Source organism: Fundulus heteroclitus, chromosome 17 (genome assembly GCF_011125445.2).
Source record: "Fundulus heteroclitus isolate FHET01 chromosome 17, MU-UCD_Fhet_4.1, whole genome shotgun sequence".
Taxonomy (NCBI): domain Eukaryota; kingdom Metazoa; phylum Chordata; class Actinopteri; order Cyprinodontiformes; family Fundulidae; genus Fundulus; species Fundulus heteroclitus.
The window spans coordinates 3,381,773-3,399,179 of NC_046377.1; the positions used below are offsets into that span (position 1 = coordinate 3,381,773).

At 40.3% G+C, this 17,407-nt stretch overlaps 1 protein-coding gene and 1 long non-coding RNA gene across 4 annotated transcripts; one reads left to right on the plus strand and one right to left on the minus strand.

Annotated features, from left to right (window-relative positions):
• Nucleotides 1-52: 52 nt before the first annotated feature.
• On the plus strand, nt 53-12,939 carry LOC105929813 (vesicle transport protein GOT1B). 3 transcript variants are annotated; one of them, XM_021319091.2, is made up of 6 exons: nt 53-211; nt 1,470-1,561; nt 2,707-2,885; nt 3,018-3,099; nt 5,620-5,654; nt 12,452-12,939. In XM_021319091.2, the coding sequence occupies exons 1-5, from the start codon at nt 187-189 to the stop codon at nt 5,626-5,628; spliced, it is 387 nt and encodes a 128-aa protein (XP_021174766.2). In that variant the 5' UTR covers nt 53-186; the 3' UTR covers nt 5,629-5,654; nt 12,452-12,939. The 3 variants fall into 3 exon arrangements, with proteins under 3 accessions (XP_021174766.2, XP_036004953.1, XP_012723174.2); XM_036149060.1 differs by lacking the exon at nt 12,452-12,939 and adding an exon at nt 8,173-8,662; XM_012867720.3 differs by lacking the exon at nt 5,620-5,654 and having other exon boundaries at nt 12,452-12,934.
• Nucleotides 12,940-16,344: 3,405 nt separating this feature from the next.
• LOC118566602 lies at nt 16,345-17,259 on the minus strand. Its single transcript, XR_004933135.1, has 2 exons — nt 17,188-17,259; nt 16,345-16,814 (listed from the first exon to the last, which is right to left on the minus strand). It is a non-coding gene; the product is annotated as an uncharacterized LOC118566602 (long non-coding RNA).
• Between the last annotated feature and the right edge of the window lie 148 nt (nt 17,260-17,407).

Below are 17,407 nucleotides of genomic sequence, written 5' to 3' on the forward strand. Positions count from 1 at the left end.
GGTAACGCAGCTCGTTCCGGTGTCCCGGAAGCTCAGCGCTCTGGAACGAGTGTTTCCGGAAGACGTGGCTGTTGATGCTGTCCGTGGTAGCTGTCATCCTACCCATTACCAGAGAGATATTACCAGATTGCTTTTAGTTTATTGGTTTCTCTGGTTTTATTCCTTACTTACCGGCGGAGCGTCGAGATGATTTCGCTAACGGATTCCCAAAGTAAGGCTTTAATTGTTTTGACAGAACCCGTGGCCAAAACTGGAGCTACCTGAGCCTCTAAAGCTTTCAGTCTACACTTGTTCTTCCTGTCAGGATTTCTCAATAGTGGCCCTTTATCAGGTCCACTTAAATACCTTTTTAGGAGTGTTAACATTTTGTGCAACCCTCTTGCTTTCACCGTCATCGTGGTGTTTAATGGCTTGTTTTAAGCAGACTTGTAATTAAATTAGGATGGCTGGGAAATGATTCTTAACACTGATGTTGCTGATGATAAACGCTTCACATGGAACGTGTCAAAATATTGCAAAGCGAAAAGACTAAACGGCACGTAACTAAAGAAAAATGCAGTTCCTGCTGTTGATAATAATAATAATAATAATAATAATAATAATAATAATAACTAAAATACATACGATTATGTAATCGTCATTTTAATTAAACTGACGATTATTTAAAAAAAACAGAACCCACTATCGCTAATACCCTCTATACGGCCGATATGTCACAAATCGTCTTTACTAAAGTTCAGAGTATGGTGTCCAGACAAATTACTGGAAAGTTGAGTGGAGGGAAAAAGTGAGGTAGCATACAAGCAACAAAGATAGCTGCAGCTTTGAGGAGTTTGAGGGAGATTCACAAGGAAGCGAGAAATAACCGCAGGCATGGCCCTGGAAATCTATAGAGCTCTTCATGCTTCCCTCTGCAGACAAAGCTTTATCAGGATGCTGATTTAATTTATTAGCAGAACTTAGCACGTGCCGACACTGAGAAAAGCGCCCACACCTCCTTTAATGACCATGGCATCGCTGTGCTTGATTGGCCGGCTCCCTGACCTGACCCTTGTCCCATGAGGTATTTATCAAGATGAAAAAAACTAGATTCAGATAACAAAATTGGGTTTCCGTTTTCTGTAAGCCAAACGCATCTAAACGGAAATAATAAACCCTTGAAATGTATCCCCCTATATGTAATGCAATACGTTGTTTCAGTTTTTGAACTGACTTATTGAAGGAAATCAAATGTTCTATGATTGTAATTATTGAGACACGCCTGCATGTTATGTAGGGGTTGTGGGTGAGAACACAGAGTCAGTGGCAGTTCATCGGCGCCTTCCAAAAAAAACATACTTTTGAAATGTTTTTGACTCTGGGTCGTCTCACTGCTGATATAGTAATGCAAAAAGTTTCAATGCTGTATGGACACCATGCTGTTTTAACTATATATGGTTTGTCTCTGTGTGTGTGTGTGTGTGTGTCAGAGATTGGAATTGGATTAACAGGTTTCGGCGTGTTTTTCCTCTTCTTTGGGATGATCCTGTTCTTTGACAAAGCCCTTTTGGCCATTGGAAATGTGAGTATTGCTTTACGTGACGCGAAATGCTCACGCTGACAGATCTACATGTGTACCTTCCTCCATGACGTTCCAAAACCACATGGACGTTCCTCCTAGTGCAACATAGAAAGGCTCTGAGATTCACCAACCAATCAGACAGAGATCGGAATCGGAATCGACGGGTCAAATCCAAAAAAAACAACAAAAAACTGATTTATTCTCTCTAGTTGATTCAGTCCATCAAAACTACGAAGCCCCTTCATTTTAATTCTGAATGCCATTCAAAGCACATCGACCAACGACATGCACACTGCAAAAAGGGAACTAAAAGCAAGTAAAGTTTTCTTGAAATGAGTGTATTTGTCCTTGATTTGAGCAGGTAAATAACATTATATGCCGACAGAATAAGTATTTTGACCCATAAAACAAGATAAGATATACCGCACTCTAATTAAACAGTGGAGATGAGTTGTTCCTATTTTAAAAGCAAAAATCTTATTCCATTGGCAGATCATTTACACTCGTTTGGTCAAATCAAGGACAGATGCACTCTTTTCACGAAAATATTACTGTTAGTTCCCTTTTCATTGCAGTGCATGCACTTAGATGCACTTTCTTTTCAATTCAGTTGCAACGTAAAGTTCAGGAACAAAATGTTTAGATTCATAACTGCGAGTTTCCTTCCTCTCCTGTTGAATTGTTACCACTATCAAGAAAGCTGTGGCACATGTCTGCGTGTTTTTATGTTATAGTCCTTAAAAATCAAAACCAGCCTGTATTAGAATCAACAGGTCATACCTGGCTACGTTAGTTTAGTAGAACTTGAACAACAGCTTGAGCTGAAGAACATCGTTCCTTGCATTCTGACACCCATCCTTCTAGTCTGGATAAGAGGAGAAAAAGGAAATAAAGCATGTACAAGTATTTTAATTTCCAGACTTTATTCTCTGGCTCGTTATCTAAAATTTCCCTCCACCTAACCAGAAGTTTTGACAGGTTGCCTAACTAACGTTTGACCACTTTAAGAATTGACAAAGTGTGGAAATCCTGACACAGAAAATAAGCAGGAAGTCAGAATAAAAAAAAAGAAAAAAGTCTGAACATGGTAATGTGATAGTTACCAGGTGGAGTCGCTGCGCTCATCATTTTTGATCCCCCCGCAGATCTTGTTTGTCGCTGGCCTCGCCTTTGTCATCGGCCTGGAGAGGACGTTCCGCTTCTTCTTTCAGAAGCACAAGTTGAAGGCCACCAGCTTCTTCCTGGGAGGGGTGTTTGTAGTTCTCATCGGCTGGCCCATCATTGGAGTGGTGCTGGAGGTCTACGGGTTTTTCCTCCTCTTCAGGTGAGACCAAGTGAATAAAAAAACAAAAAACATGTTCTCATAATCCCCCTTTTCAAAGCTAAAAACTCGTCTCCGTATCCTCTTCATCCCTCCTGACACCCCCCCCCCCCCCTCTCATGGCGTCGTGTGCAGGGGCTTCTTCCCAGTCGTTGTAGGCTTCATCCGAAGAATACCGGTCCTGGGTTCCATCCTAAACCTGCCGTTCATCAGCGCGGTGAGTATTGCCCAACGCTCCGTCCGGCCCTTTTTTTTTTTTTTAATCGCTCGTCAGTAAATGTCGTCACAGAGTAGCAGTAAAAGGCGGGTGTCCGCTTCAGCATGTAGATTTAATTTTGAACGCACAGTCGAAGAGTACAAGAGGGAATGTAAATCAGATGGATACTGTGTTATTTGATTTATTGATTGATCCTGTGTAGGGTTAGCCATGTGCCAGTTTCAAGGTATACCAGGTTTTTTTATTTTTTATTTACAGTTTTAGAGTGGCTGAGGTTTTCCGTTGACCTACCGTTTAAAGTCTGTCTCCTGTCAAAAAAGCCGTCAGGCGATCGGAGTTTTCTCTGACTCTATGTTGATATTGGGGTTTGCCCCTCCCACACCCGTTGCTGTTCACTGGTTGTCTGCTGTCTGAGAGTAGTCAGTTACAACTAAAACATATATTCCCACACTTACTGTACGACGTGAAAGACGCGTTTTTTTTTTTTTTTTTTTCCTGCGTCCCCAAACTCGGGGTGAGGGGCTGTTGTTAACTTCGGCGGGTGTATCCTGCCGCCGTAATTTAACTCAACACAGCTTCTTCACACCACTCCTGTCAGCTGAGAATTGATATCCGAGGCTACGGTTGACAAGAAAACCTTCAAGGTTGGACAATAACAGATTGGAAAAATGTCGCCTGGTCTGATAAGTCTCAATTTCAGCGGCGGCATAGAGGCGGCGGAGCGTGTCCTAGGTAACATAAAACCACTGATTTATCCTGCCAACTGCATCAGCGGTCCAGGCTGGTGGCGAACGATGCTGTAATGTTAGGAGAGATGTTTTCTTTGCGCCGCCTTATTCAATTCAATTCAATTTAATTTATATAGCACCAATTCATGAAACATGTCATCTCAAGGCACTTTACAAAGTCAAATTCAATCATATTATACAGATTGGTCAAAAATGTTCTATATAAGGGAACCAGTTGATTGCATCAAAGTCCCGACAAGCAGCATTCACTCCTGGAGAAGCGTGGAGCCACAGGGAGAGTCGTCTGCATTGTCCATGGCTTTGCAGCAATCCCTCATACTAAGCAAGCATGGAGCGACAGTGGAAAGAAAAACTCCCTAACGGGAGTTACATGGCTTATGTCATTGAAGATTTATTAAAAGCCACATCTACCTTGGCATTGTTGCCATTCTGACCTGTTTGGCAGACAAGGAAATTTGCCTTTTGGATGCGCAGCTAATGCATTCGCAGGAACCGCTTGATGCTGTTATGCCGGCACGAGGCAAAAAAACCTCTGAGCAAGGCGTCCGTCTTCGTGTTGCCTCGAAGAAATATGGCAGTTCAGAAGAGTAAAGTTGGTCCAACCCGGTACTGGCAGCGCTATTAAAGTGGCCAGTAAAGGCTGGTTCTCGCGGCAGGATTTTAAAAAGCCTGAGAGACACCACACGTAACGATTAAAAAAAGGTCTTAGATAAAACGGGTTTGCTCGTAAAGTGTGTGACGTCCGGTTAGACGGCGAGCACAACACGCCGCACACGAATAGATTTGACTCTGGATCATTCAGGCGTCAGACGGGAAATCTTGCGAATCCTCTCGAGATCAAACGGGAGTTCAGAGTAAATAAACATGGACGACGAGGATAAACAGCGGCGACAGTCTCGGGACTTATTTTAACGGAGAAAAAGCGTAACATAAAGAGTGGGTGTTTTTTTTTTTGTTTGTTTTTTTTTTTTCCCTCACCTCGCTTTCTGATTGGCTAAACGTCACATTACACAGGCTGCGTGCTCGTTTGTCCTCGGGGGACACCGCGCACGGTGGGATATCGGGGCAAGACAGCATGTTGAAGGCTAACACACGGCAGGAATATCTCTTGAGATTATTTTAGGAGACACGCTGATAGTCGGCGTCTCTCGGAAGTGGAAGATCAGGGCAAGAATCGGGCAAAAAAAAAAAAAACATCCCGCCGTGTGAACCAGCCTTGAGTGTGCGTACATGAACACAGGCACAACCATATGCACACACAACACAACAGGCAACTTGTTTTACTGCCAGATGTAGCGTATTGTGCCTTTTGATCTAATAAAGCAACGGGGGGGCTTTGTAAAAAACACTCTTTCCCCTTATTAAGGTGACATTGTTTTAAAGCTGTAGTTAAAATCTACAAACTGCAGACCTGATAAGATACTGCCTCCTGCCTGGCTACGTGAGCAGATAGCGCCACTTATTAAGCAGCTAATATCAGCGTAGCATTCCTGTGTTTCTCTATAGAAAGCCAAGCAGCAGCATGGGATTATATTCTATACACCTGAAAACTACTGCTAAATAAAACCGCCGTTTCCTCTATGTTTTTGCCAAATTTAGTGTAAAATAATTAAGCATTAACAAATGTCACACACGAAATGGTCGTAGCTTTAGCAAGCAGGTTGACGTATTATTTCTTCAGCAATATAAATGTTCTTGTCTGCTGCTGTGTGGGCGTTCATGCTTTAAGGTGAATATCTCTCTGTCTGTTTGTACCCGTTTGTTTTTAAAGCCTTCCTAAGTTTCCGAGGATAATCGGCGGCTGTGGTCAGTCTCACTGTGATTTTTATTCCACTGCATGCTCATCCCACACCAAGGATGCTTCCCTCCTCACACACAGTCTCATTAGGGAGCTTTACAGCCTCTTACTGTTGACGCTAATGTCGCAACAAGAAAGAGTATAGTCCAACGTATCTTTCACTGCCTCTATTTTTTATGTGATTTAATTTTTTTAAATACAACGTCCGGCACTGTCTTTATCTGCTTTCTAATTTTTCTTCCTGTTCTTTTATCTAAATGCGTCTGAAGGGTCGTTTTTGTTGGGTCGTCAAGCGGAACGCGGCAGGGGAAATAAGTGTCGGAGCAGGCGACATTTCTCACACGAAATATGTTTCAAATTTTTCTGTTGACATGAAAGTTATGCTAGATGTTGGGAGAAAAACAAGTAATCCGTGACGTACAGAGAGACCAAAGCAAAACAGTCCACATATAAAGCTATGGGCAGAAAAATAAGATGACAGAGAAGTTAATTATTGAATAGAAATTTTGTAAATACTTTGTGGACGAGATGTTTTTTTTTCTAATGAAGCCGTCAACAAGTTGTCTGTAAATCCTGAAGGTTGTGGGGACCCTTGATCTTCAGTCCTCTCCATAGATTTCCGATTGGATGAAAGTCTGGTGATTGACTGGGTGCGTTCTAACACTGTTAGTTTCTTTCTTTAAAATCAGTCAAAATGTCCTTGTCTGTGTGTTTGGGACTATTGTCTTGCTTTAAAACCCAAACACATTTCATCTAAGGAATCTTATCAAGAATGTCTCCATTCATCTTTTCTTCAATTACACAGAGTCAGCCAGTAAGCTATGCTGCAAGACTTCACTTTTGGCATGACGTTCTTGGGGTGATGTTCAGAAGCATTCTTTGCTCCAACGTAGTGTGCTCTGCTTGGCCTGTTTAGGGTTCATTTTCTTTCCACTTCTCAATTCAAATAGAACAGAAATGACCTTCATTATCCCTCAGTGGGGAAACTCATATGTCCCAGCAGCAAAGTGAAATGCAAATGAAATCATGCAGATCCACACAAAGGTAAAAAAAAAAAAAAATAGGTATAGGGCACTGTATAGTGAGTGCAAAATTGCAATGCAGGAAAAAATACTGTGCAGTTATTAGTGGTCAAATAGCATAATTAGGGCTGGACGACAATTCAATAAGGATATATATCGACCGATAGACGTATGATACGGTGATAGATAAAAAGGGTAAATAAAAAGTTCAATAGAATAACTTATTTTTGTATTCTAGCCTATCATGTGGGTTAATACTACAGTCATTACATCCTCCCAACCAATCACAAACGCAGACCCAGGAAGGCTCCGCCTCCCAAGCTCCGCCCCCTTCAAAGAGTTCAGAGAGCATGCGTTCCCTTTTCTTTTCTTAAAACTCAGTTTTGGTAAAAAGTCGGTTCAATAAATGGTTGAGTTTAAATTCAGTGTTTGTGTGTTCTGTATCTAAAAATAGGTCGCTATGCAACACTATAAAATTGCCAGGGCTGCACTTAAAATATATGTTTTGAATTTGTTGATAATTATGAATATCGATCAATATGATCTCTATTTTAATCAATATGCTTTTTTTTCAATATCGTCCAGCCCTAAGCAAAATCAACTAATTAAGGAAGTGTGCAACTGAGCAGGCTGATTTTAAGAGATGTGCAAAAGGTGTTTGTATGGACATTAAAGCATTAAAAACACCAACAGACTATTTACAAGAAAGAAAAATGGAAAAACAGGGAGATGTAAAGACGCAAGGCTCTGTGATAACGCTCCTCTGAGCATCTAGAATCCAGCACTCTGTCACTGAAGGAGCTCTCCAACTCTGCAGAAGCTTCATGCACAGGGTGGGGACGTTGTCCAATAGTCCAATACTGACTCTCCTTTTAAATGTAGTTTGAGGGAAAAGTGGCAAGAAGAAAAATATAAGTAACACCGATTGCCACAAGTCATTTTTAGGAGAAACGGCAAACACATGGAAGATGTGAACAAATGTAAATGTTTTTTGGGGAAAAACAATGTGTAAGTAAATCTACAGTCTAGCGTGGTGGAGCACCATGCTGTGTGGATGGTTTCCGTGAGCAGGGGCCAATAAGCTGATTAGTTGATGGGGCGTATCGATAGTACTAAGAGCAGGGAAATGCCGGAAGAAGACCTGGGATTGGGCCGGACGTTCACCTTCTAGCAGGACAGTGACCCTGAACATGCAGTTAGAGCTACGAAACAGGAAATGGTTTGGCTCAAAGCGCATCAAGGCGTTAGAATGGCTCAGTCAAAAACCAGTGGGGGGGGGGAAATGGTCAAAGGTTTCATTCTCCATTGCAGATGTGCGAAGCTGCTGGAGACATTTTTTTTAATTGTGAAAAAACAAAACAAAAATCTACGATTTGCCTTCCACTTCCCAGTGATGCAGCTCTTTGCGGGTCTAACACATCGAATCCCAATAAAACACACGGCCTATATGCGCGGCATTGTAATTAACGATATAATGAAACAGAACTGTGTTTGTCTTGTCCAGGTGGTTTGGTGAAGTAATATTTGCCCTTCAGATGTCAGGATACCAGACGCAGTGTCTGTGGCGATCTTGATGCTGAAGCAGCAGAGGGACCCCCGCGCTGTTCTCAGCGGGGTGGGGGGGCTCACTGACATCTCTCCAGCAGCCTGTATTATCCATCCCTGCCGCGGCCGGCTCCTGTAGCGGCCTCTGGGCGGCAGCGATGCTCCAGTTCAGGCAGGTGGAATCAACCGCTTGATTGTGCCGCACATGGAGGACACTAAGCATCCACATAAGGAACGTCGGTCCGCCTGCTCATCCAGAACATGAAACCCAGAAGTCTTGCGTTTTTGTAGCCCTGTTGAAAAAGAGAAACCCACCTTGTTTTGCAACAGATGGACATTTTCAAGAAGAAGTGACATTTTTAGTGGAATTGTAGCTTAAGGTTTATTCTGCCCAGCCTCCATCTCCTAGCACTCCGCTTCTGTCCGTCCACACCCTGTCGGGTGGCTGTCTCCGCGCGTTTTTTTCTTCTTCTGCTTAACAATCTTCCACACAGCACTGTGAAGCTTTCTTCTGATCTCCAGCTTCTCTAATTATCAGTGCGTGAGGACAAAAACTTGCACGGCAATTTGGATCTCCATTACCTGAAGTGTTTTTGGCAAGCATGTCTGATAGGTTCTGAGTGATGTATCATCCTTCATTTGATCTTTGTATCGTATCAACCTGCTGGTGCAACGGTGTTATTTTTATGCCCATCAATCTGTGTTGTTTTTTCGGACTTTATATGCAAAAAGGCACTTAATGTGTGTCTGACAGGCTGATGGCAAAGTGAGTAAAGTTTCATTCCAGGTAAAGTTTGGTGGGTTTTAAACAGAAAAATAACTGAAATATCTGAAAAGGCTCAGGTAAAATGTCTAGCAAAAGTATTCACGCCCATGTTCACATTTTGTAACACTACATCAACAAAGTCGGCTGTATTATACTGGGATCATAATATGTGACAGACTAGCAAAGAGTCGCATAACTGTGAAGTGGAAAACCAAGAATAAATTTGAACAAGCAGAAAAATGTGTTGTGGAAATGTTTTCGGTGCCTTTAAAGTTTACACCTCAAACTAAAATCCAGCGCAATCAACTGGCTTCAGAAGTCAAGACGTTAGTCTCAGTATAAGCGCAGATGTTCTGTTGTTAGAGAAAAACGGCCAACAAACATCATGAATGCCAATAAACTTGCCTTTTTTTTTTTTTGCAAAAATAAAAAGCCAAAATAATTCCCGGTCGTTTGCCACAAGACTGCGGGGAGCTAATTAAACATCAATCAAGCAAACAAGCTTTATTCATTGAGCACTTTTCAAACAGTCACTGGTGACAGAAAGTGTTGTTTTTTTTTTTCTTTACAGAGGTTAAAAACAGAAAGATACGCGTTTAACTACTGGGGACACACAGAATGAAATGATCAAAAAAATCACACCAAGTAAACTGGTGTGATTGTTATTATTGGCAATAAAAAAAGCCCAGAAGAATTAAAAGTAAGTGAAATAAATCAATTATAAAGGAGGAAGAACTATGAAAACTCATTTAGAAGAGCTAGGAAACACTGCAGCTACATGTATGTCTTAGATAAAGAAAGATAAATAAATACAATTTATAAAAACAGTAAGTTTGAAACCTATATAGTAAATATAAGTTACAAACAATAAAATCTGGAATAGTAAAGCGTGTGTGTGTGTTTTTCCCAATACTAGTCAAAGATTATTTTTAATCGTCCCTGCTTCTGTGGCTCCACCTTCAGTTCATAGCACGCTGCAAATCTGTAAAAAAATTTTGTAAATCAAAAGAAGGACTGGTTGTTAAAGAATTGAGAAATATTTCTTCTTGAACCCAAACTGGATTTTTTTTTTACACTCATTGCAAAGTCTTTAAAACACTCTTTGTGATTGATAGAACCTTTATTTTACCATGTGGACCAATTTAGATGGAGACAGGCGTGTAAGCCGCAAAAATATTAAAGTTAAGTTGGATTGTTTTACGCTGACACTCTTAATGTTTTACGTTAACAGAAAAAGGTTTCAGAAATCGCTTACTGTGAACTAAATAATAATTAAAAAAAATAATTTTATTTAAAAGCACCTTTCATAAAACTCAAGCTCACTGTACAAATGAAAAAAAAAAAACAACAACAATAATGCCTGATTTAAAAAAAACAAAGTTATATGGCACAGTGTAATCACACGGAGTAAGAGGTCTGTTGGGTTTTAAGTCTGGGTTTGAACTGGGGAAGAGTGTCTGTGTTCTGGACGTCTGATGGGAGAGAGATCTGGAGTTTGGGAGCAGAACGGCAGAAAGCTCTGCTCGCATGGTGCTGAGGCGAGTAGACGGATCAGCGAGGACGATTGGAGGAGGTTCTGAATATGTCTGTGAGCGAACGTAGAGCTAGGCTGATGTGGTGAAGCCAGCAAGGTCCGGTGAGGATACGGGAAGCTGAGTTCTGGACCGTTTTGAGCTTGTGGAGAGATGTTTTAGGGAGACCAAAAAGAAGAAAGTTGCGATGTAATAATATTATTAATGTATTCATTAATAATATTAATGTATTGTTAGTGCTGCAAAAAACAGTGCCGGGAGCTCTTGAACGCAGATGAAGCGTACCAAGCTCAGCTTACCTCCCTCGGCCTGCAGGGAGGTAAGGTCTATAGGATCACAGCTGAAACCTTGTCAATGGCTGATTTTACTCTTGATATCTGTTATACCAGATTAAAACAGCTCTTAGCATGTTAAAAAACAAACAAATATCTATCATTGGTGGTCAAATTTAGCTTTCCCAAAGCCATTCATTATCAAACTAAAGTGTTTATTAAATCACTGAATGTAAATATCTGGACACAGTCTATGTTGAGTGTTTAAAATTATTAGAAAGGGACCATAGGGGTATCCCCTCCTGTCATGCATGCTCTCATTTACACACCCTACACTGGGACATCCAGTCCGTGCCGGCAGTACGTAAGCATGGGCCGGTATGACATTTTCACGGTATGGTAACCTTGGATAGAAATTCTAGGGCGCTGTGGTGTTTGAACGAAGGTTTTAACGGAGCGTCGCATCGCCCGTTGGTTCCCATCCGACAAGGAAAAGGACGAATAATTAACAAGGGGCACAGACTGCGAAAGGCAGCAGTGGCTTTTAATGAAATAGTTGCTGCGCACTGACATCCTCGAACGCGCACGCAAACCCATGAGCAAGAACACAATGTTGAGAATGACACATCGCTGATGTCTTATGTCCAGCCAGAGATGTTCTGCTCACCCGCTTCTGATAGAGTGACTGCAAACATCTTAACCACAACAGATCTAGTTACTTTTTGTTTTTTTATTTTAAACGAAAGAACCAATTATCGCCACGCCTGCTAAACTAACACAACATATTGAATATCACAGTTTAAAAAAATGCTGTCGCATTTATCTTTGATTTTGATGGACAAGTATAGAATAAACACAATTTAATAGTTGATTTCAGATAAACATGCTTGTTGCGTGAATACATTTGTTTATCTGTTGTTTTAGAGTAAGGCAAGCGTTAGTAGCTGAAATTTAGTCAGGTAGCTCAGGAATCAGCTGCTTATCTGACTTGACGATCCTTTAAGTTCCACACTATGTATTTTCATGATAGAAAACATTTCAAAACAGCTACTGGGAACTAAAAGTAAGTCAAAAGTTCTTGAAATGAGTGTACTTTTCTTTGATTTGAGCAAATAAGACTATTTGCCAATGGAATAAGATTTTTGCACTTTAAAATAGAAACAATTCATCTCCATCATCTTATTCCAAGTGCAGGGTATGTAATTATCTTATTTTCGGGGTAGAAATACTCCTTCCATTGGCATATAGTCTTATTTACCTGCTCAAATCAAGGAAAAAGACACTCATTTCATGAAAATTTGACTTACTTTTCCTTCCACTTTTAATGCGTCGCAGGTGTCTTTCCTACAAGTGAAATGAAAATATAGGAGTCTACCTTCTGCCAGCTGAGCAGCAGTGCTCAGCAACAAGTGCAGGAGCACCGCAGCACTCTGCCTTCCACATAGCTGGGTCTGTCATCGGCTCTATCATCTGACCGGAAAGCACTCTTGGGACAGAATAATCTTGAAACTAACCCAAAACGTATGAACCCAGAACTTTGTAGAACCTTGGTATACCTTGATAGTGGTTACTGGCCCATGCCTACACGTGTTTTTTTTTTTTTCTGTTTGTTATTTCCTATGGTCTCACACACATAGCTGACACTGTCTTGTCTCTCCTTTCTTGCAGTACGTGGACAACAGCGAGAGCAACACCATGGTATAACTGAGACTTTTTGCACCCGGTTCGACCTCGGCAGGTTTTTCTGACCCAGTCCCTTGTTGATCCTGAATTCAAGCGGCTGTAGTTAAACGATGGGATTTTTCCCCCCCGTACAAGACAAAGACCTTTTTGTACTACCGGCCTGGGCTATTCCACCACTCCGGCTCCTCAGCTCGGCTTCACCCACGTGTCTTTATAGGACGGATTCACCAAAGTCACTACAATGTTATCATAAGTCCCCTCGATTCCTCCCCCTAACTTTTGACCACGTCTTGTCTAAGAATGTTGGAGGTAGACCTTTACAGCCTTATCGATCATCAAACTTAATGCCAGACGCTTCCACAGGCAGGAGGAGTTGGGCCCCCGCTTGCCAAGTTTGATTTCTGTGCCACTGCTTTAGCCTCATATGGAAGTTTGTTTTTTTTCATTGCAGTAATTCTATTACCGTGTTGTTATTTGTCCCATGAACCTGTCTGATACTTCATTTGTTTTAATTCATGGTCGACAGATACTGCTTAAGGATAAATTATTTTTAAAAAAATTGAGTGTGCCACTTTATTTCATACCTATGTTTTGTTATATTCCTTCCCAAAGCAGTGATGAATCTGGGTTCTGCAGGGTGGTGCTGCTTAGTCAAGTACTAAACACTACTGGTCATGTACAAAGTATAGTCCATGGCTCTGTTTAATCGTTGTACTCAAACCGTCTGTACCTAAAACGGTGCATATCACTGTTTTTTCTTGCTAGTCCAGTATTTTCGTGACTTATGGAAATAATCAGAAAATTATGAAATGCAATCATTAGGCATAACTCTATGACCGCTGACAAGTTAGGTGAATAACACTGATTGTTTTTTCATCCTTCACTCTAAAATCTGACAAGTTCACCTTAAAAAAAATCTAGGAATACGATTGCCTTGAAAAATTTAAGTATGTATAACTGAGATGCATTAAGTTGACTTTACGTAAAAAAAAAAAAAGTATGCAAACTCTTTGCCTGAAAAAAAAAATGTTTTAGTGAACTTAAAAAGTGAACTTAAAAAAGTTGTAAAAATTAATTTTCCACAACTCCATGAACTTAATAATTTTGCATAGACTTTACTTAATAGTGACAGCAAGCTCTTTTTTGGGAGTCAGCCTTTAGAGCTCATCTGCATCCCCTCTGGTTCCCGACTTTTCATATTTCCTCATTACGTTTCCATGTTGTTAATCATGCAATTCTCTATCTCTAATTTAACTAGACTTATTTCTCAGGACACTGGGACACTTTCTCTTTTTTTTTTTTTTTTTTTGGCTCATCAAACAACCAGATCACAATGTTCAACTTCTTAGGAAGTCCTGTATTTTACCATAAAATATTGAATACAACAGCAACTTTACTCATGGGTTTTGTCTGGCCATGACCAAATAATCCACCAATGAGGTTAACCCAATCTGCACAAGTCTCCACCTCTTTCACATACTTAATTTTTTTAGGTGTGGACTCAAATATTTCAATTCATCAAGCTTTTTTTTTAAATCTAACAGTTTACAGCATTTATTTAAAATGAGTATAAACAAGTTGATGAGAATTGGGTTTCGCTCACTTGAAGTTTTTAATTAAACTGAATGTTGCGTTTTACAGTTTGTTCTATCTATCTGGCACAGAGCAGAAATGGATTGAGTGTTAAGATGTTTCCTTAGCCAGAAAAATCATCAAGAGCTGTGTATTCTGTAGACGCATGCAGGCAAAACCTGGTGAACAGAAGATGTCAGACCTTCCTGAGGACCGTGTATTTCCAGACCTACCTCCTTTTAGTCATGTTGGCATTGACTACTTTGGTCCTATTGAAGTAAAAAGGGGACGAGCTCAGGTCAAACGATGGGGCGTCGTATTCCCATGTCTGGTGAGTCGAGCTGTCCACCTGGAGATGGCAAATTTCTTAACAACAGATTCGTGCATAGATTCATCTGCAGAAGAGGATCAGTGATGAGCATCAGAACAGACTGTGGGACAAACTTTGTGGGAGCGCAAAAGGAATTACAAGAAGCATTAAGAGAGCTAAATCATCAGAAGATCCAAAAGACTCTTTTAATAGAGGGAATAAAATGGATTTTTAACCCTCCTTTTGGGGCTCACCACGGTGGAGTTTGGGTAAGACTAATACGTCTAATCAAAAAGACCCTCACACCAGTTCTAAAGAAACAAACACTGGATGATGATGAAGATTTTTCCGGATGCCAAAGGCTTTGTTAGAAGCGTTTTGGTTAAAGCCAAAGCCAATGTCATCCAGCGACCAATAGATAAACTGTCTTTTAATGGAAGCAGCTGGATGAAATAAGACTTTCTAACCTTTACTATGGACTGCTTTAAGCATTAGAAATGTTAAGAGGCTCTAAGTAACATTTATAAACAAAATGATTAAATTTATGTAATTTGTTTGCTAGATACTAGGCTCCTGTGAATATTATTTTTGTAATTGTTATTTTGCTAAGGCTAACAATCAGGGGCCGGGATGTTGGAGCCTATTAAGGATTAGATTAATTTATTTCTTACTAAACTATTAATGTTACAGATCTAAGGTTGTGTGAATGGTAGAGTTATTGTTTATTTGTTTATTTGTTGGTTTTGCTTAGACTCTCCTCCTTATCAGTCCGCCTCCTGCTGAGATTGACAAGTAGAGGCAGCTGCTGAGGTGGATCTGATTGTTTTGTGAATGAGTGAGGAGTGAAACAGTTTTTCTACACACACACAGACCAGTTAACGTTTTTATTAGAATTTTTTGTTAGTCAACTCGGAGAATATTTTGAAACTGGGAAATTCTCCACGAGTGCTTTTTGTTTTGAGTGAGTCGAAAAACCTCCTCCTAAGAACTACTCTGGCAATTTTTGATTTTTGGAAACTGTTTTGATGCAAGAGTAGCCGTAACAGATGTGGTCCATGCCTTGATGGGTCAAAGCTGTTTTAATAGAAGAAATAGCCATAGTTTGAGCTGAGTTTGGCAAACAACTCCAACCGAAAACGTCTTATCGGTGGGATACAAGCTTGTGTTTAACAGATATTAAGTCTACAATTTTCACAGGCTGTTGTTATATTTCCGTGTCTCTGGCGGTGGTCTTAATCTGCTGGATCAACTCCGACTAGGCTGTCCACCAAGAACGGAGTAAACATTTGATATTTATTTCCGATGGATGGTACGTTCCTCTGCTTCCAAGCTCTCGTAAATCTTTGAATGCCATCAATGCCAGACTCACCATCAGGCTGATTAAGTTAACCAACATATTTTCACATAAAAACAGACGTTGCTGAAGAAAAAAAAAACACCAAATGTAACAACTGCCTGTTGGCAAATTGTTGGCAGTAGACTATATTTTCCATTAATACAGCCTTCTGTCTGGCTGATATGAAATCTTTGAGCTGATTGCTGTTACCATGGCTCCAACCAAAACTGCACAAGAACAAAATGGTGCTGTATATATACACATATATACACACACATATATATACATACATACTTTTATAATATGAATATTACTGTTATAATAAAATATGAAATACTGACAAAAAAGGCTTATTGTGTGGCAACCTCTTGGTGTAGAAGCATAATCCAGGTTTCAAATTAAAGGTAACACTTTGAAGTTTCATGTAGACTATTCGGATTATATATCAGGAGTAATTACACAAAAGTTCCTATTTTTAAACCATTGTAAAAGTGACATTTATTTGCTATTAAAATTGGTACAATAGTCCCATTCACAAGTATATATAGATGTAGCATGTTGAAATCCCCACCTACACTACTGTGATGGTATACACATGGTATACTGTGATGGTATACACATGGAAGACAGAGATTTAAAAAATGACCCAAAAAACATAGCTTGGCTAATGCCCTTTGAAAAGGACGGTTTTATTGAGCTTCTGTTGCATGTTGTTGCTCTGTAAGCTAAGGTTAGTTATTTTGGCAATGTGGTGCAGCCTTAACTTAAAAAACAAGGACACAACCAACGTTAACAGCGTATGGTGGTGGCTGTCTATGCCATATTGTGTTTCTCCGATGTGCTCTCTGAGCACAAACACATCCTCTGACCCTATCCTCTTCCGTACAATGTACACGACCTCTAGCACTTTGATAGGCTGTGATCGTCTGGTACATAAGGTCTGACGAATGACCCACTCTGCTGTCCTGACCACATCACTGTGCCTTCTGATGGAATCACCAGATTTCCATTGTTTTTTAACTTCAGCAGGTGGTAGCTCTGGTCCTTGATGGCAGATGCAGCATCTGTTAGCAAGCTGGCACGGGAGACATCACAGGACAGCTTCTTCAGAGCCCGTCGCTCAACAAATCCTGAAATAAGAGTTGGTATATTAAAATAATTTATAATAACCATGGGGAAATTAGGGGAACATTTATCTTTTTGGACCATTGTGAGATTGATTTCCCTCAAATTTACACCAAAGATTAATTGTCATACAATCGTTATTGGTGTCAGTAAAACCTATATAATTGACCAGTGGTCTCAGCCTTGATAACTTGCGCCGTGATGCGCAACTATGCTGCATGATTAAGTTATTTTTCAACAAGAAAATCTGCAATTTTGACATGTTCATGCATCAAGAATTATAGCCACGTTCATAACGTTTGTAAGAAACCAAACTGTTTGTAAATCCGTCAAGAATTCAATGAGATAAGAGTATTTGTGTTCGTGCTGATCACTCACCTTACATTAGGTACCACAGAGCACGCCAGAAAGCTTGCCTGAGGCAAGATGGCCGCCGGTGATGACGTTTGAGACCATAGACATAATATAAAAAATATACGTATATGATGTCTATGTTTGAGACTCCGCCGTAAGACATCTAGCCTTTATTATGGATATCTATGGTTGGAACCACTGAGCTATATAATACACTGGAGTGCTGATTTTGCCGAAAAACTGA

Excerpts from the sequence above, each read along its gene's own strand:
- LOC105929813 (XM_012867720.3), top strand. The coding sequence starts at position 187 with ATGATTTCGCTAACGGATTCCCAAA. Across the intron at positions 1,562-2,706 it reads CCCTTTTGGCCATTGGAAAT|ATCTTGTTTGTCGCTGGCCT; the intron begins GTGAGTATTGCT and ends ATCCCCCCGCAG. Across the intron at positions 3,100-12,451 it reads ACCTGCCGTTCATCAGCGCG|TACGTGGACAACAGCGAGAG; the intron begins GTGAGTATTGCC and ends CCTTTCTTGCAG.